The sequence below is a fragment of the Cylas formicarius genome, unplaced genomic scaffold (assembly GCF_029955315.1).
Source record: "Cylas formicarius isolate icCylForm1 unplaced genomic scaffold, icCylForm1.1 PGA_scaffold_6__28_contigs__length_40554024, whole genome shotgun sequence".
Lineage (NCBI taxonomy): Eukaryota > Metazoa > Arthropoda > Insecta > Coleoptera > Brentidae > Cylas > Cylas formicarius.
The window spans coordinates 5,043,665-5,064,409 of NW_026844347.1; the positions used below are offsets into that span (position 1 = coordinate 5,043,665).

General features: G+C 33.3%; 1 protein-coding gene across 7 annotated transcripts in view; it reads right to left on the reverse strand.

Annotated features, from left to right (window-relative positions):
- LOC132704176 (protein sidekick) overlaps positions 1-20,745 on the reverse strand; it is a 176,754-nt gene that overhangs the window by 58,987 nt on the left and 97,022 nt on the right. For all 7 annotated transcript variants that reach the window (XM_060674038.1, XM_060674037.1, XM_060674036.1 and 4 more), the window contains exon 2: positions 2,906-2,998. In XM_060674038.1, coding sequence (XP_060530021.1) covers positions 2,906-2,998 — 93 coding nt within the window. The remainder of the gene's footprint in view (positions 1-2,905; positions 2,999-20,745) is intronic.

The window sequence follows — 20,745 nt, forward strand, 5'->3', positions numbered from 1 at the left end:
TAGATAGGTTGATCTCCTATATTAAAAACACATTCGAAAGCTTAAACTGATTTCCAATTTAATGGTTTAACGTAATGACTGATATTTCCCTAGGAAAGCAATACAAAATATTATGTAGATAATTGATTTTTAACGGATGTTTTCCCAGTTTGCTATTGGTTGATTTGTGGAGGTTGGCAAAATCAAACTCAGCGTGCCATTTTTATTGAAGTACCATATACATTTTATTACAATTTATTTTTTACCAAATACTAACATTATTCAATTTTGTTGAGGTTGTGGTTGATGACGTAATAATCGTTGATGATGAACATCCGTCAAAGTCACATGGATCAAAGACTCGAACACATTTGCTGGCACGGCTGCTGTCAAAATGATAATTTTAAATGTGTTTCTGTTTCTGAAAGCCATAAAATTAACGTCCGAAATGACTCAAACAACGTATACTGGTGGTGGTGCCCAAGAAAGAAAAATGAAGAAAGATTGTGGGGTCCCAAAAAGTCTACTTGACATGCACCATGCCGGAATAGTGAGATAGTTGATATATGATGCGATTAATTTAACAATTAAAACGTTAAATGAAGAGTTGAATAGAGTTTTGAAAATTGACTGTTGCCAAGAGACTTTGCGTCCGTTCGTACGAAAAATTTATTTTTATTACAAAACAATAAATAAAAGACAAGTTTTTGTATGCACGTAGTACGGATCTGGAACGTTATTGTGGAATTGCGAATCTATTTATTGAAGATTACAAAGAGAAACCCAATAGAGGTAGGCTGCGGTTAGACCTTCATAAAAATTTACCAGAAATAAATACCAGATTCTGTCACAAAAACAATATATCGTCAGGAGAACAGGTGGGTTGACTAGAGAACAAGTGATTAAAGTTAGAATTATAGTAAATTGACAGTTGTTGACAAAGTTAGATCTTGAAAATGGCTAGTGTTACTCAAATTGTTGCTAAGAATTAGATTAGGTCTGTTATAGGCATGCATAATGCCAGCTATCACTCAATAAAATACGAAAAAATACCCACGAAATCGCTGCAAAATGAAATGTAATGGTTCCTTAAAAACCATAGAATTGGTATGGCCGTAAGTAAAAGGGTTTGCAGCAACGCATAATACAACTTACGCGGGACGTTATTTCTATCGAACATGTAGTTAAAATAGAAGAAAGAACGTGGGAAACTGATAACACGATAGAAAAAACTGTATAGTCATGATTTACAATTTTTTCTTTTTTTAAAATTAAAATTTCTTAAAATAATATTTATTACAGTTTATCTATTTTCATATTATTCTCACTTCTACATAAGTTTTTTATTTACTTGATCTTAGTTTAATTAATATCTCAAATACCTGCCATAGCTATAATTAGAATCATGTATATTTATTATTCTAATAAACTACCTGTACTAATGCCGCTATCAAACTACTTCATTTTCCAAAGTCGCAAATTAGTGTGACTGCGTGCGATTGCGATATAACCTTTTAGTTATTCACCATGTTAAATGATCCTTGTTATTGCAAATTTACATTTTGTTACTCTCTTGCCTTAAGAAACAAGCTATAGATATTAAGTGCAGCATCTAACCTATCAGTCATCGGTGATCAGAATCGCCAAGGGATAACACAGTCTTTCTGCAGGTTTGTCCAGGCGCCAGTCCACATTTCTAATTCTTCAATATTTTTGACATATTAAAAGATGAATTTTAGATTGAGAAATTTCTGGTTACTTCAGATTTCTCTGCTGGGTAGTTAAATGTTAATTTAGGTAGCGAATATTGAAAAATTCTTTAACTCTTAACTGCTAACTTAACCAATATTTCAACCATAAAACTAATAAAAAATTATCCACAAGCCAAACCTTATCAAAATTCTGCGATTGAAGTAAAATCACAAGTTTAATGAATGAAAAGTGAAAGAAAGGCGGTACGGTTCGGCAAGGGAAAGAAACATGTTTAAGCGTTGAATTTTAACAAAAAGGCAGTAAACAAACATGGCAATAAGGAAATATTTCATAACATTTACCTGTTACTTTTGAGCCTTCGTCCGGATCATACAACATATATTTTTGTATTAAAAATAGAATGCGTAAAGTTTAACATGTAATTTTAATTGGATCTACAAAGGGAACCGATAATTTAAAGGACATTTTGCATTGTGCCTCCAAACTAAAAAAATTAAAAGCACTCCTTATGAAATTAATGGCCAATTAAATATCGTAAAAGATCAAGTATCCAAAAATGTATATTAAAGAGTGTAAAGTTTAAACAAAAAAATGTATAAATCCAAAGCCATTATCGGAATAACTGTTATTTAATGTTTGTTTAGTCAAATCCACCATTTTTTAGGTAATATCAACACAAACTATGCAAAAACAACCAATATTCCGAATTTTACTTCCCAAGTAGATTTTCCGCGAGAGATCTCACTGAATTGTCAAATCGTCACTTGGGTTTCGCTTAGGATATTTGCATTTAGCTAAGGGCGGCTCTTTTCTAGACTTATGACAAAAGAAATTTTATTTTAAGACGGCTATAGTATGGTATTTGATATGTTAAATATGAATATAAAATTTGTAATAATACTATTTCGACTGTATGCGATTCCGGAGTCAAATGCAACTGATTTGATTTTCTCACAAAATAGGTTATTCACATTTGCAAATGCCAAATATTATAAAAGATTAATCATTAAAAAAAAACTAAGAAATGGAACTTTTACTGGCAAAATTTTCGACGCAATTTGACAGAAAAGTTTACACACCATTTTTCTGGATATTTCAGAAAAATGTGGGTCTTTTCTCCAATTAATCGACTTCGTGGCTCTAACCGTTTTCGAATTAGCCTATGCTGTTATAAAATTTGGCTTAGGCTACACAAAAATCAAAATGTACTTACCGAATGCCTGACATTGGACGATTTTCGTTGTTCCTAGTCTGATTATACTACTGCTCGTGAAAGTGGTGAACCGGGGAGCCTGGAGCAAATTTTCTGTAAAAAAATAGATATTATGCAAAATGTATGTGGGATACAACTAATAAAATCATCAAGGTATATGTGAAATAGATTACACTGTTGACTTCTTAGTAGTACGGTTATAGAACCTTTAAACATTTCCTCAACAGCAATTGTGTTCGAGATAATTGTGGACTAAGATACTACAAAATTACAAGATACATACAATTGGCAAATAGTACATTATACAACAAATTTTGCAGTATAAACAAACAGTTTTAAGGTAGAGCCAATAGTGTATTATGTAATAAGTTTGATAAACACGGCTTTAGTCACGACTTTGGTTGGGCACGATCCCAAGTGACGTGAACGCTAAGTGACGTGTGAGGTGAGGTGTTCGAAAAATCGTGACTAAAGTGTCGGAAACATTAAAAGTGGCTCACCACAGGTTTGGTGTTGGTGACATTTCAAAGTTACATTTTATGGACTCGTATATATTTTCAATTTTAACAGTTATTTGAGAGGGGTAGAAAAAGCCAATGAGATTTAAAATCAAAGCATGCTTGCTTTAGCAGACGGTTAGAAAAAATTAGAGAAAGTCACAGAAAGAACTTGAGTAAAATTTTGCATAAAGTAAGCTTTTTAAAAAATATAATCTGGTTAAAGATTTACCATTTTTCTTATACCTACGTTAGATACTACGATGAACTGTTTTTTGTCGAAAACTAATTTCTTATTACTTAGTTTAAAATGACGTAGTCGAAAATAAAGACGTATTTAACGGAGATTAAGGACCACAACGTTGTTTCCATTGGGATTATTTCTACAACTAGAGCCTGAGAATAAAATCTCCGCGGTACATTTTAAAGTTTTAAATAGGGAGTGTTGCGCACAGTCTGTCTATTCGGTTAAGCCTTCAGTTAGTTCGTAAATGGCGAACTCGAGACCGAATGTCGGGGTCCTAGTAGTGCGCCGGTTTTTGAGTGGAAACCGTTGGCGATACAAAAACTTTTGTTTTTCTTCATATTTAAATTCTACCGTTAGGTGTAACCACTACTTGAATAAAATATGTGATAGTTAAACTTTAAAGTTTTTTAAATACGACATCCAATCCAATATAAACGAGCCTTTAGTCTCCGAGAGTGAGGAAGGGTATTGGCGTGTGATTGGGCATTTGTAGCGGTTGAGTGGGGATACCTAGATTAGGCTTCAAAAAAATCTCAGCACGTTGGGTTCCAAAGTGACCGCATGATGATCGAAAAGCCACGCGAGTTCGCATTTCTCAATTGCTTCGATCTGGTTTTGAAGAAGTGCTTTTCTGCATAAAATTGTCACTTGTGACGAGATATGGGTGTATCATTATACCACCGAATAAAAGCATGCAAATATGTAGTGCAGAAAGAAAGGAGAAGAAAACCACGTGAAAGGCAAAACTCGATTTTCTGCAGGGAAAGGGTTGGCTCCGATTTTTTGGGATTATAGAAGTGTTCTACTGGAAGATTTATTAAGAAGACCTTAGACAATCAACGCAAGTTAAGCCTCAGTATCAACGCAATAGATGAGATTGTCCTATCCGCGAGGTGCCAGAGCCCACTCAGCTAATTCAGCGTATTATAACCTTACAGTGCAGACTTATTGCCATGTGCTTTTCACAAAAAATTACCACCACGTTGTTTGTAGAAATTTCTTGTTTATACAAAAGGATTTGACTGAATATTGGCCATTTGCCATAAAATATAGACGGTCAAGGTCTATTGAAAAATGTTGTGGGCAATTTGCTTTTTGATGCAGAATTATGAATTTTGGCAGAATCATTACTGAAACTACTATTTAACTACTCAATTAAGATAATACACTTTTGAGCGCTATACAGGGTACCTCAAATATTGGGAAGAAATTAGGAAATTTCAAAAAATCATATCTCAATTTGTTTTTATGAAATGTCCATGTTTTTTTGTTAACCTTATGCTATTCCTAACATAGAAAACAATAAACAGATTTACGCCGATTCACAATTACGGCAGTTGGTGCCGGCATGAATTTCTCTGGTTCAAATCAAGAATTAGAAAAGCCTCCAAACAGAAAATCCCCAAATCCCTGCTAGAAGTGCAGTTAAGAAGGAAAATGACGGAAAGGCCCCAAAAAAGGCCAACCCAACTCGCATTCTTTTTTCTATAGAAAGGTTAACAGATGATTTATGCATTCAGCTGCTTTTCAACCATATGCTACGATTCTGTAAGAAAAAAGCAAGAATTAAAGCAAATTAAATTGTAATTAATTAATTAAAATGTAATTTGATACCGACGAACTATCGAATTAGTATTTATTTTAAAAGATTTATTAATCATATCAAGATATTACCTATTTATTTTGCATAACGAATTTAAATTGTATATATTAAATACACTTATAATTTATTTTGTAGGATAAGTATTAAACAAACATGTTAGGTTGTAATTAAAATTTCAGAAGAGATATTCAAATCGATTCTGTTTCTACATTGTTGTGACTTTGGTTTAATAAATATTGTTAAAAAATTTAACGATAGCAACGTGGATATACAAAATCGTATTCCATTTTCTTCATATTACCGATAATGGTTATAAAATGAGACTTAACCAATATCGTCATTGAAGTTGCTTGGTTGGAGTTGGGTGTACGGCCTCTATCGATTTCAACCTATTTCAAAGTTTATGTTGCTAACCTTAATATTTTGTGTGTGTAGAGGAAAAAGTATAACCACAGAATAAACAATTTTTTACTTTTGCAATAATTCTATGGACCGAAGGTAGTACAAAACAAAGACAGATACAGTGTCCAAAATACCTGATTTTTGCTGAGGAACCTGTAAATGAAGAGGAAGTTTGTGGTATTTCAACAATCAAATGTCTGCTATAAATAGTAAAGGTTTCATTCCGTTTATAATGTATTTACTGAGTCTGTACCATTTCTAATGCAAAAAAAACGCATAAAAATAATAAGCTGCAACTATCAATATTTATGTCTTCAAATTTCACTTCTCTTCATTGCTTGAGAAACTTAACTTAAGCAGTTAAAATCGGGCGCAATATTTTTCAAAGGACTTTGCAGATAAGAAAAAACAAAATAATTTTACATAATGTAATATAATGTAAATTAAAAATCTGTTCCGAACGACGTTACCAATGAACTTAAACTCCCTACATATTGTTTGGCATTGCAAATTCGAGATTATCAAATTTCCGGGGGTTGAAACACTGATTAAATTCCCCCTTGAACGTGTGTTTATTTAGCACAGACACATCTCAGATACTATCCCGATTGTCTACTGATCGAGATATCAAGGATCCCACACAATATGTATGGCATATGCACATTTCGCCTAAATTTGTCACGAACGTTGCACTCTCTGAATAGCTCAATTTAGGGGACTAAAATTTCGAGCTTTTGTTTACGTTAAACTAATTGAGAAATTTTTGAATTGTTGAATTTAATTTATAATGTGCGCCTTTATTTCCATTTTAGGCTGAGTTAGATTTGATTGATAGGGAGTTGTGTTATGCGATATAAATTTTAATTTTTAAAATCCGAGAATCCATCAACATTCAACAACCAATCTTAACAGCGACTTATGTCTTAACCTTTCACCATCCGAGACAATGTCCCTCCTTTAGCTCGACCTTCATCAAACAGAGCCCCCCTCAAACAATATATAAGCAAGTACAGAGTAAAATGCAAACCAATTTTAGTCAAGCTCTGAAGAAGCTAGCAGGATGATTGCCGAAACGCCAGCAAGTTCGATTCATCAATAACCGACGCAGGAGGAATCCAGAAGATCTGTAAATAGTATTGTATTTTTGTTTTAACAAATCAGTCCTTATTTTAAAAATTTATTATGTTGAAAATCAGATAAAATAATTTTTAAACATACAAAACATGAATCCGGATTTGAAAACATTGACATAATAATAGCGAAGCTGAAGGTAAAAAGATTTAACACAGTTTAGAAGTAAGAAGTAAACAACATTATAATTTCCAACAGAATTTTGCTTTAGGAGAGATACGACTTTTTCATTCGACTTCCACAAATACATTTCGTCCGAAAATTTGCTAAATATATACTAAACAAACGGAATGAAGTGAAACAAACGGTTCCAGATTCAAAAAAAGCAACACTTCAACACTGATGTGGCTTTATCCAAATGATTAGATGAAAAATATCGCGTCGGAATCTATCCATAAATTTTAAACCCGAAATTAACATAACTATCAAAAAATTGCCAATAATTCGATAAAAAGGATCGCCGAACAATGCTGTATTCATTTATAATTATTATGCGGTATCACCGAACATAATCAATTTATTATTTATAGAGTGGGTCGTATTTATCGGCTACCGAACAGGATAACCGAACTGCGGTCCTCTGGGAACAGCTACAACGATCTCCACGTCCTAGGATGTGCGCAATTTGCGATAATTTCGATGTAATTATATGTTTCCTGACCAATCATTTTAAATTTTACCGCCATAGCCTCTAAGAACGTGATGGGGTAAATTGAAATACAAGTCTCAAACTTGTTCTCCATATCTCTTCGAAAAAATAAAATATAGAACCAACGCCCACACTTTTAATCTTCGATATAGAGGTCTTATTCTCCCAACATCGGTCAGAAAGATCATTGTCTTACTGTGTCTATAAATGGTATCGTGCTGTTCCCAGTAAGAATAGAAAAGAGAACACTTTTTTTAGAAAAACATAGAAATCTTTTCTCTATAATCAAGCTATTATCCAAAGATCAACCGAAGGAGGAAATTAGTTCCATTTTGCACTGTGCTTTCGGTTTATTGCTATAGGATAAATGTAAATACGAAGTGTAAATAAACATACAATTATTATTATTAAGTGAAGAAATTTGAAAAAGTGGATGACAAAAACTTCAAAAAACTGTAACACATTTTAATAATTTTGGAATCGATAAAAAGGGATTTTCGTAGCCTGAGGCTATTGCGACTTAACTTTTAAAAATTAGGACAATAGGCAAACAAGACAAAGAAGGTAATAAATACGCGACCAAACTGTAGCAATTGACTCTTAATTCTCAATAATTTTGAGCTTATATTTGGAGAGTTAAAAAAGCTGACACGCAACTTTATATAGAGCGGTTGTCCATTTTCTTTTGGAAAAACAATAATCTGACCATATAGGTAACAAACGTATTCACGTATCAAAGTACACTTATACCAGGAGAAAAAAAATAGAAATATCATAAATAAAGAAAACGGGCATTAACTTATGCCATATTAAAATCAAGTTGCAACGGTGGCGGTTTTTACGATGCAAAAACATTTGATATGCAAACGTGTACTACGTCATGGCTCAGGACCACAGCACTGCTCGAAAATTCTAACGGCCTTTCAATATAAATCACGAGCTTTAAATTCAAATGTTGAAAATTTAAATGCCTCATTATACCGCTGAAACTCTAAAGCTAAATGTTCTGGTTATTGTGCGGTGATGTCCTAGGGCATTTTCGCGAATAATACAAGCTTTGCTGTGGACTGGACTTAAATGTGAATATTGTTAGTAAATTAAGATTAACTTTTTACAAAAATTAAAAATTCCAGTTTCTATTTGTAAATAAACTATTATAAACTTCAAGTATAAAAACGTTACTGGTTATAAGCTAAATAATAATAATAATAATAACATAAATAAATAGATAAATAAAATAATTTAAATAAAAAGAAACACAACTTTGTACATGCTCAGCAGAAACTCTAAAACAAGTAATTTTAAACATGGTTGATTTTGTTGTAGACCTCAAAAATATTTCAGGTAAAATTTTAAGCTTCTAAAAGTTCTGTTTATTAAGGCAGGTACAGACCAAAAACGAGTTCAAAAACGAACTCTGCTATACTCGTTCCAGAACAAACGAGCATTTACAATACAGATTAGTTTGTAACGAGGTTTGCATTTTAACCGTAGCGGAAAACGCGATGCTGGTGCAGATTTTAAAACTTAAATTGGAGGATAAACGTTGTCATTTTTTAGGATTAATTTAATTTTACACTGAAACGCCAAAATTCGAAGAGTTAATTTAAAAATCTCTGGTAGAAAAGTAAAGTTAATTTATGTTAAAGTTTTTCCTCACTTAAAATGTAGATGAGTCTCGAAGGTGCCGTCATAAATGTAAATACTTTTTAAATAATCTGCGTACTTCTTAAAATATTTTTCTCAACTGATAGTCTAAGCAAATTAGTTGTAAAAAAAGACGAATAGAAGAAAAGCATTAATAAAGCTTTGAAATTGAAATGGTACTGAACTGCCAGTTGGTGTGAGCTTCATCCCTTTCGCAACCAATGTGACCCCTCCGCGCTTTTAAGCGTTTTGCTTTATGGGCCGTAGCGGAAGAACTTACAACTCATTGGAACTACCTAAACAATCAAAAGTAACGAAATACTAATTCCAGTGGTTACCACTCAAGCTCCAGCTCCTGCGACTGAAAAAAGGGATGTGGAAAGCGATGTAGCTGTGTGAAAGTTGATTAGCAGTGGACAACAATGTGCTCCAATTGTCATGGACAGTTGACAACAACATTGAATGTTGTCGAGGTCGTGTGGAAACGAGCTCAAAGTGCAGAATCACAGGTACAAAAAAAAAAGTCATATGAAGACTGACACTTGCTCATGAATATTTTATTATACGTGGGCCTCGCAAAGAACTGCTCTTTAGCTTGGTTTGTATTTATTTTTTGGCCCACTCTAATTTTTATCTTCTCTTGAGACCTGTGTTTATTTTCCATATTTAACATTTTCTACTCCAAGTTACCGTTTACGAGCAAAACGCTGAAAAAAGGTGGTTTTATTTCTTTATTTTTTGAGTGGTTCGGCTACGTCGAATAATGAAATTATTATATTCACTAAAGAAATAAGTAACTCTATTTATTTTTCAAGAATCCTCTACAAAACAATTGTCACTATGAACATTTGTAGAACCGATTCTGACTTACAGGAAAATTGTATTAACATTTTTATTCTTCACTCGGAACGAAACTAATGAAATTCAAAAGTTAAATCTAGACTGCACATCCACGTAACTATATAGGTCATCAGTTATTAAAGGTAATACAAAGTTATCCCCAACAGATTACGACACAGCGGTTTATCCTCTTGTATTAAATAAAGTTCGTTCGTGGCTTGCGGCGCAACCAACTCTCAAGCGGTCGCACGTCGGTAACTAAAACACAGACCAAGGAAACTGAGATTCCAATTACGAGGATATGCCACGGTGCCTCTGCCATAAAATTTAGAACGCATTTTCGTAGTTTTCCGCGTTTTTTATACTTTGTCTTCTTATTCCAAGAAAACAGCGATGGCGTGTATATAGGTAACTGTCCAGTTTATCTCAAATATGAAACCAAACGTCGAATTCTTTCACTAGAAATTAAATTAAAGGATTTCAGTTCATGCGCATTCATTCGTAGTGTAAACGGAAAACCTCTGCGAAAAAAAGCCCTAGTCACTATGCGCCAAAGCAATTCGTAATGCGTTTCGTTAAAAACCGCACATTGACGAACCGACGCATTGCCTCTTACTCACAATGCGTTGATGTATTTCAATAATGCGTTTCGAAATTCGTCCATTGTGCACCAGTCAGTCAGTGTTGCAATGGATTCCCAGGGAGATCTGCTTTTGCTGGCTGCAGCACACGCGTGTTATCTAGTGATTTCGTTAGATAAGAAAAAGAAGAGAAAAATAAGATATATATCTATACAAAAGCAGATCTCGGAAAGAACATGTTTTATTATTTAAACAATGTAACTAAACTGGACCATTGGGTTTTTGCGTCCTCAACTATAGATTGATATTTTTCAAACTGCCGACGTTTCGACTTTTACTAAGTTTTTATCAAGGCTATGTTGAAGTTTCGGAGTTTTCATGATCAGGAATGACACAGGCCCAAAACACATTTTAAAAAAGTATACACTTTTCAAAAATTTTCAAAGAATAATTTATAATTCATTCGCCCATATCAACGAGACCCATTTTTTAAAAGCATCATGCACCTTGTTCCGATTTTTGTTGTTTGTCGCTAGGATTCCATTAGCATAGATGCAACAGTATTTTTATTAACAAATTTAAAAATCATATCGTCTTCTCACTCCTTTTTGAATAAAAATCGAAAGATTTCCCGTGCAGTTTAATAAAGGGTGATTCAATAAGGTTTTCCACATTAAAATAATAAAAAAAAACTCGGAAGAATATAAAAATATACAAACATTTTTATTTGCCATTTTAGATTAGTATATTACATTTAGGTATGAAAGATGATGTCATTCAAATGACCCCGCGACTCATGTGGCATGACGTAATTCGTTTATTGAAATTTCCTATCACTTTTTGACACAATTCAGGTTCTATGCAGGCTATTTCGCGTCCAATCTCCTGTTTCAGCTCTCAAGGGGCTCCATCCTGTTGGAACCACAAATCTTCAATGTCCATACCTTCCAACTGCTCCCAGAAAAAATCAGATATCATGTTTCGATAGCGTACACCATTATCCGTAACAGCGTTCTCCGCATTATCCTCGAAAGGGCCAATTATTCCTCCGTACCAAAATGCGCACCAAACAGTCCCTTTTTGAGGATGCATTGCTTTTTAAACAATCTCTATTGGATTTTCTAATCCCCAAATACGAGCATTGTGTTTGTTTACAAAGCCCCAACGTGAAAATATGCCTCATCGCTAAAGATGATTTTCGTTGAAAAATGAACCCCTTGTTCTCTTATCATGCAAACTCGCGGCGCTGTAGATTATCTCGAGGTTTCAACTCCTGAGTTATTTGGACTTTATATGGGTGTAGATGCAAATTCATATTCCAAATTGTCCTCTCAGAAGGTCGATTTTGCGGGCCGAAAAATTCACGTAGAGCCCGAAATGTTTTTTTTTTTTTTGATCGACCATTTTCATAATAGGCTTGCACAATTTTTACACGTCGTTCAGTCGTATATTGCTCCATGACTAATTTTGTTTATGTTTTGAGGTTAGAAATCTCATATTATAATAAACAAATACAGTGGCGTCTCAAAAATATTTCATATTGTAATGTGGAAACTCTTATTGAATCATTCGTTAGTAGAGGCGTGGTCGCCTTGAAGGTCTATATCAAAGCTATTTAGAGCCGCAATTTACGTTTAAAACAAAAAATGTTAAGTTTATTGTTCAAAATTGTAGGTGCTATTTCGCATCAAAATTCAAAGGTGTTAATTACATAGTCCACAACAAACTTTCCATTTTTGACTGTATTTTAATTCTAAAACCAAAAAGTGGCCTTAAATTGTTTTGTTTCGTTTTCGCTGGGCACACACTGTATATGAAACTTGGTATTTTCCTTCTTCTTCATTAACAACTGTTAGTATAGTATGATATGTTAGTATATTTATGCAACAAGTTTTATAAAGACAATTTGGTCACCAAATTGTTTATGCACAAGTGAAGCGAGTGTTGAATAAACGTATGTATTAAGAAGTTTATCAACTATACTTTCTCTATAACCATTAGGTTGGGACACATTTTTGCAAAACAGAACGACACAAATACATTAACATACAGTAACATAGGACGTCACCATCAGAATTGGCAAATGTCAAAACACCATCGGTCCCAACTTTGACTAACTAAGTGAGTAAAGAAAACGCTCGAAGTAGTTCGCGACAGTGCTTAACGAAGCAACTCTGCGCACGACTGACTCGGGTTAAGTTTAACGGCTCTGTAAAAAAGAGAGGTATCGGTCTGCATACGTAGGTTTTCTGTATATAGAATGACTCAAAGTTACAATGAGCCCACTGAACCCAGAATTAAAACACGTTATGTCTGCTCTTCTCTCTAGTAAGTTCCACATTAGAGATATTAAGCCTTTCGTCACAAAATACACTTCACCGCAATCTTGACAATGAGTCCGAAAGCAACCCCACATTTGCCACTGTTGTCCTTCCTTACATTCAAAACATCACTGACCACATATCAAAAATTCTGAAGATATATAATGTGAAAATCAGATTTACCACTTTTCCAAAAATCTCTCAACATCTTCGCAGGAGGAATCCAGAACATTTTTAAATATAATAGTACTGCAGTAGCCTGTGGAATAACTTGACTAAAACCTATTAAGATCCAACCCAAGACGTGCAAGTGATTCGAATGTTGGAAAAACATTGACAGTATTAGTAAGCCATGGGAATCGGTTGTAAACTGACGCTACATAAATCAGACAGTTATTTTTGCATATATTTAAATGATCAGCGTGCACATTCATCTGACGCTTCGGCTTCTGACGTGTTGTGTACTGCAGTATCAAAGGCCTCACACTTTTTGTCACAACGTAGTAAAAGATACATGAGAACACTATCGTCGCGGCTTTAATCTATCGTCTAATTTTATGATATGAAATGCAGCTACGGAAAGTACTACAATCAGCCGGGGTGCAGCCACGATTTTAGCCGATGGCCACAACGTTACATTATGATAGGCAACTAACCAAACTAGAAACTTAGATGAAACTTATCACGTCATTTTTTTTATTATTTTAGATAAGAATATGTTTAAATGTTTAAAAATATGAAAAATTCTACTACCTAGTTCCCTAAAGCAGTGCCTGCGTATAAAATCTATGCGATCACTTTTCTTCTCGCTTTAAATTACTTTGTGATATCAAAAACCGATTTTCTATTTGTTGTTCATTTTATTGCAGAGTAACGTGACACACAATCTTGTTTACTTTTATTTGCGTCAGTTATGCGGTTTAAAACGAGGGTTTATTTTTCGTGGAAGGTCTCGCGAGTCTCACGAATGCCATTTCCATTCTTTTTACATTTTTCTAGGGAATTCAACTTGATCTGTCGGTTATTGCGAGTAACGGTCACATCTCTACATTCCTGATAATTCTAGATGAATTATCAATGAGCGCCCCGCAATATATTGTTCGTAATATGAATCACATGTTTTGAAAGCTTTTAAAAAAGCGTGTAGTTCTCCAGAAACTCAATAAAATTTAAAAAAATTCTGCACATATTTCAAAAAATAAAAAACCAAACATCTACAAACCTCTTTAACAACTGTAACAACATCCCTATTCGTTTGATGTTGGTTTTGGCTAGTTTTTTTTAATTTTTTGTATTAAAAAGAAATATTTTCTCGAAATTGTAGAACCGAAAACATTCACTTTGGACACATTTTAGATAATGTACAAGGTTATGAACAAAAAATTAAAAATCCCTAACGACTGTTTTTTTAGGCTAAATCATTAGCCGTATCTAAAAAACAGTGAAAAACAGGACAATATGCAGCTTTATGGGATACAATTCAAGCATAATGCAATCTGCAATTATTTCCGATTAACATTTTTTTCATAATTACAAAAAGGATAACAAAAATTAAGTTACAGGGTACACAACAACGCGAAAGTTCCATTAATGCTCTGTGATGGTCCGCAAATAGTCTACCGTCCCAAATTACAATTGATAAAAGTATTTTTCTACTGCTTTCTTAGACAGTATTACAGAATAATGGAATACACAATTATTTTTCATCAAAATTTTTTCAAAATTACAAGAAGGATATCAAACGCTGGTTTCTCAACACTGCGAAATTTTATTTTTAACCGACAAATTTCAGCTTACGTAACAACAAAAAAATAAGATAACATTTTCATAATGATATGACGAGACGAGATAATGAAGATCGATAATTATCAACGATCAATTATCAATTATCAAATCATTGTTAAGAGAAGATTTAAAAAAAAAATTGTTAGAAAAACAGTTACAAAAATATCTACAATACGATCGCTATATAAAAATATTCTGCCACTAAAGCACACGATTTTTTTTATAACTTGACATATAAGTAATATATAAATACAGTCGAACTTCGATAACTCCAATTTTTGATAAGTCGAACCAAATTGGTTGGCAATAGCGTCAAAAGTAGGAAATGCGTGTTAGTTTGTCTTGATTACTCGAACTTCGATTACTCGTATATCTTGATAACTCGAACGAAACATTCCAACTTCGATAAGTCGAATTTTGTCGGGGAACCCCCTAATTACGACCGATCTTAACCTGTCTTTTTAACGTATCTATGCAAGCAGTCCAGTTTCTGTGCTTGCTAAGTTCACTTGTATGACTTACTAGTTACTACTAAGTGAAAAATACTGTCCTTATTCAATTTACACATTATATTAAAGACATTTTTGGATTTTCGCATTGTTGATATGTCATCAAAACGTACTTTGAAAGCTTTGTCTGTTGATCAAAAATTCAAGGTTATAAAAGAAGTGGACAGTGGCTCAAAAAATAAAGATGTAGCTGTGAAGTATGGGATTTCGGCAAGTACAGTGTTTACAATTTTGAAAAATAAACATTCACCGCAATGGAACGTTTCGAAGAAAACAAAAACAATAACATTACATTAATGGATTAGGTTGACGACGTAACTACCGCATGGAATATCGACGTTAAGCCTGAAACAATTTCCAATTGTTTTAAAAAAGCCGGTTTTGGTCAGTATTCTGAATGGGAAGAAGAAGATGAGATTCCCTTGAGTTTCCTAAGTGAACGCCTGAAAGAAAAGAGTGAAGACGAAATCCAAATAAAAATCGAGTTTAAAGCTTGGACAAACATTAGAGGTATACCAGAAGGTAGCACCATCAACGATTTTACACATGTGGATGAGGATATTGTTACTTCAGAGTTTCCTACTGATGAAGATATTATCGAGTCCTGCAGATCCGAACCGGTACAGTGAAACATCGAAGATGACTGCGAAAGTGACACGATGGAGGAGGAATTGGAAGATGATTCTCAGCAACGACCTTCAAATGAATTGGTTTAAAATTCGTTGATTGTCTTGCGTTCCTATTTGAAAACCAGTGAATACACAACCGATTCCCTCTATGATTGTTTAAATAAAATTGAAGCTTTTGTTGAAAACCAAAATAAGAAATCCGGTCGTCAGTCACAAATAACTGACTTTTTTCCAGTGAAAGAGTAAATATGTACTTATGATGTATATGTGCATACATACTATGTTTATATATACTGGGTACATATACAATACATTTGTATGTACATATATTATGTAAATACATACATTCATTTGTACTACTATTTCATAATTTTCGTTTTTCATTCAAAAATCATAGATATTAGGGCATTTATGTAACGTATAACCCATTTTTAAAAATTAATGAATTTACAAAAAACTACATGCATTTGTAGTTTTTATTGATAACTCGAAGTCTTGATAACTCGAAATTTTCATGTGTCAAATCGCAGTTCGAGTTATCGAAGTTCGACTGTATTACGTAATATCAAGGGACGAGGACGAAAAAACTTTTAGTATGTATATTGTGGCGTATCCATTATTATTTTGAAAAAACAATCCATATTTTTCACCAGCGGTTTCGCTCCTAGATCCAGCCAACAGTCTCTGTTAATTGGTAGCGCTATACATATTACAAATTGCGCAAATTGAAGAAACGGGGTGCACATATGGGGTTACGGAGACCGCGTTCAAAAATGCAAGTCACGAACTGAAGTAATACGTGCCACAATCGTGCTAAAACAGAAACACATTTCCACACTACAGTTATTATTTTAACTACGTCGCGTTCTTTCAACACTAATTTTACACGTATATTTCTAGTTTTCTTCCATTATGTCGGTGGAAATAATTACCTTCGTATATCATTTCACATGACGGGTATTATATTCCGGAATGGGATGTAATTTATTTATACTTGCGAATATCTTGGAAATTTCGTTTCTGTACCATATTTTCTATATCATTTTAGATTTTTATTATTTTTATGTTTTGTAAACTTTATTGTAAAGGACCTACAAGATATAATTACGAATACAATGCAATAAATTTAAGTGGCAACAACAATAATTGGTTATTTAGATGAAAGGACGTGTTTATTTAAAAAACACAGTAAAAGCATATCGTTTTTCAATTAATCTACAGGGTGAATTAAGAAATTGAGGGAGTTAAAATGTTGGAATAATTTCGAAGCCGTGAATCCATTTGCACTCGGTCTTTTTGGTTTATTAAGCTACTTACTACTTATTAATACTTTTTCAGACTCAAATTAATACAGGTTCAGTATATCTGGTATTGGATTTCCAAGAATAAACTAGTTAAAATGTTTATTTTACAATGAGTCAAAGTTACAACATAAGACTTGTAAATTATCAGTTTTGTTGTTTTTACTTCCTTAAGTTTGTGTAGGTATGTTCGGAAGTCCCGCAATCTCTAAAACAATTTTAGGGCATGCTGACTTTAAGACTGTTAAACTTTGTTATTTTGTTATGAAGAATATACGCCAGCCAACTAACCAATCGATTTTTTTTTGCGCTTTTCAGTAAATAAGCTTATGCACAAGGCATACTAAACAAAATAAAATACTTATAGGTTGGTCGCATACTCAACCGACACCCACTTAACATTACTAATCAGTGCATAATAAATCCTAATCACCGGGTGCAAAACATCAGCCTCTAAGCGATTACGTGTATAAAATCAGTGCAGTTTATAAGCTGTATTGAATTTTATTTAAGCAAACAGAAGAATCTTCGTGCTTAGAGAGAGGAGAATGTCAGAAAATTGTAGAATTTGCATACTATTTTCTCGTTCTTTTGTTCTGCATTTCTTGTCAAAGTCAAATAACATATTTTTGATACAAATATAACCAACGGCAAGCCAATCATCTTATTTTTGAGGCTTTGTTCCCGAGCACTGATCTCATTATTACAAACAAATCAAAATTAAATGAGAAAAAATTTCAGCATCTCAAGTTCTAGAAATCTTAAATCTCCAGCGCCTTTCTATTTTCGACTAACAATTAAATTGGAAAAGTTGGACTTCTTCTAGTTGTTAATTGAGTTACATAAATTAAGCATCAATCATTTGCCACTGCATAGAGTGTTACTTCCTAGCACCATCTAATGATTTTTTTTTGTAAACTCACTAGAAATGTTATAAAAAAGACCGCCCTTTATTTTTCTTCCTATTAGCCTGGAGACGTAGAAATACATTATTTATAAATGTAAAACTTCCACAACTACGTGAACTAAAACGTCTTCAACTTTAGTAAAATCGACATACGAACCAACTTCATCCCACGACTCTAAGAATATTATCAAATATAATGTTCAATGTCATCTAGCTTTCCTGCATTTTAATTTAATCTCGCAGGAAGTTGTCGCAGTCTCTGCGTTATGAAAAAGTTGCAGCACAATTTCCACCTTTTTGAACGGTTCACTTAATAAAATTTCATTTAACGGACACGCCTGTTTCTAATTCGACTTGAAAAGAAATTCGATATTAGTTTCGCCGCGTTCTTGGGAAACTGAAACATCAGTCGTCCGTTTATTCATAAAAGTGCCAACGGAGTCTGAGATGTTATTTACACAGGTCTTTGTTGTATAGTGACTGAACTGGCTCTCATAAAATTTAAGGAATCACGACGTATTAAAAGTTACGGAATTTTTCCTTTCCATTCTTGTTTCTTTCGTAATATCACATTGGAAATTAGATCATATTGTAGAACTAAAACAATACCAATAAATGGCCGTTCTACTTCGTATCCTATGATACTCAATTATGTACTACTCATCAGGTAAGCGCAAAGGGTCACTTTCTTTATCAAAAACGCTTTGGACTTTCCGTGGTGACTAGGTATCGATTATCAAACTTGTTTTACAATATGCTTTTCATTATGATTGCCTTGAAATCTAAAAAAACTGTTTTTGTGAAAACTGAATCGATTCAGATTTGCTTTATTTACCACATTTACAAATTTGCCTTCAAAGGAAATTTCGCGCAGTCTTGTCCACGTGGAAAAGTTAAAAATAATCAAAATCACATTTTGATTTTTATTTTCGCCAGTAATAGCTATGGTACGTCCAGCTTTGCATGGAGTCTAGTCGTATAGTCTGTCTCAATCTTCATCGTGTTGGTTTTCGACGGACCCTCCCTAATAAAACATTACCTATTAAAAAAAAATTATTCATTTGAGTGACAAGGCAGGGGTGGGCAAGGTATATTTCTGTGATATTTCTTAGGTGTTGACGACCATTTGTGGTAGTGTTGAATAATCGTTTTCACTGTGCGTTTGGAAAAAGTTATTTTACGAGAACATAACAATGTCGGTCGCGTCGAAATCATATGTCGGTTGATGCAAAACAGGTTGTGAAAAATGTGATTTTTAAACGTCAATCAGTAGATGACTCATTAAACAAGAAGCTTTAAAAGAAACCTGTCTACTCGCAAAAATTCCAATATCGTTGGTCAGGGATAATATTAATAGTGGAGAATTGTAGAGAAGGAATAAACGTAGTGATTTTCAAACTCACCTTATAGACAATAATGATCAGGACCTAGAAAAATATATTGTTTTTATCAAAGGGAAGTTTTTCCTACCTAGCATAAACTGAAAAGGAAGCTAGGAGAAGATGAAACCAATATAAATATAAGCAGTGCCACCCTCCATATAGTTGCTTGCAAAATGGGATTTAAGTACACCAAAATAAACAAAAGGCAAGTAGTAAAGGAATTGGAGATTTAATTACATTCAAGAAATCAAAATATATAGATTAGACAACAGATAACCACCTTAATAAACAAAAAAACATATATTACTACCAAAACCTTTGAAAGTTCGTCCCTAAATTGTCCTTTAATACCAACCCGACCCGGGTTTTATTGCCGTCGGCAGGTAACTTCAGTAATTGTAAAAATTAAATCTTCCAAAGAGCCGCACTAGTTACGCTTATTAATAGTCCAAAATTTAGAAAAATTCAACTCAGGAATGAAAGGACAAAACAAAGGCCATTATATATTCTTCTACATTTACAATAAAATCAATACTTTTGGAGCAATGAAAATCCAAAAACTGTAGGTAAACATGGGCAAGGTGATCACGTCTTCACAAATACGAAGCACAATAACGATTATTGTTTTCGTTTGTAAAACAAACCAAAGTTTTGAATCTTTTTTTAGTTTTTTTTCGCCTTCTTCGAAAATTAGCAGACATTCTTGAAAATGCGACGATTGCTTGTGCAAAATTAACAGCGCTTCTGACATGCAATAAGAGAGGAATATGTACTAAATTTCGTTAAAATACAATCATTAATTGGAAAGTTAAGAAACAAAAAAATAAAAAGAGACAACTTTATTGTATCTTTTGATTGTTATTTGATTCTTAAATTAACTTGCTTGGAAATATTGGCAATATTAATAATTTGATTTATAATGAACTAAAATAGAATAGGTGTAAAGTCAATTTCAAAACAGCGCCTGAAAGAATGACATACGTGTTCACTTATATATACTTGTATTTCCAAATTTATCAATTACTAATTAATTAATAACAGCAACTTATTAAGAACATCCTGGTGTATAGTCATAAAATAGGGTGCATAAGCTGCCGAACAGCAGCTTTGATAGCACATTACCGATAGAAATTTTATGCGCTATAAATTAACCAATAATTAACATGAAACGAGAAATACAAACTAACCCGCAATGAGTAATTTCGCTAATCTAAAATGAAAATATTGATAATTCTGATTCATTAAATAAGAACCGCTTTTTTGTGATCATAGAACACGATTTAGTTGAAATCAGATAGCTATACAAAAATCACCAACATACATCCGGCTGGAAAAATACACGATAAAAATGTATTTTATTCTACTTTATTTCCAGGACAATCAAAGTGTATTAAACTACGCTGTGTGGC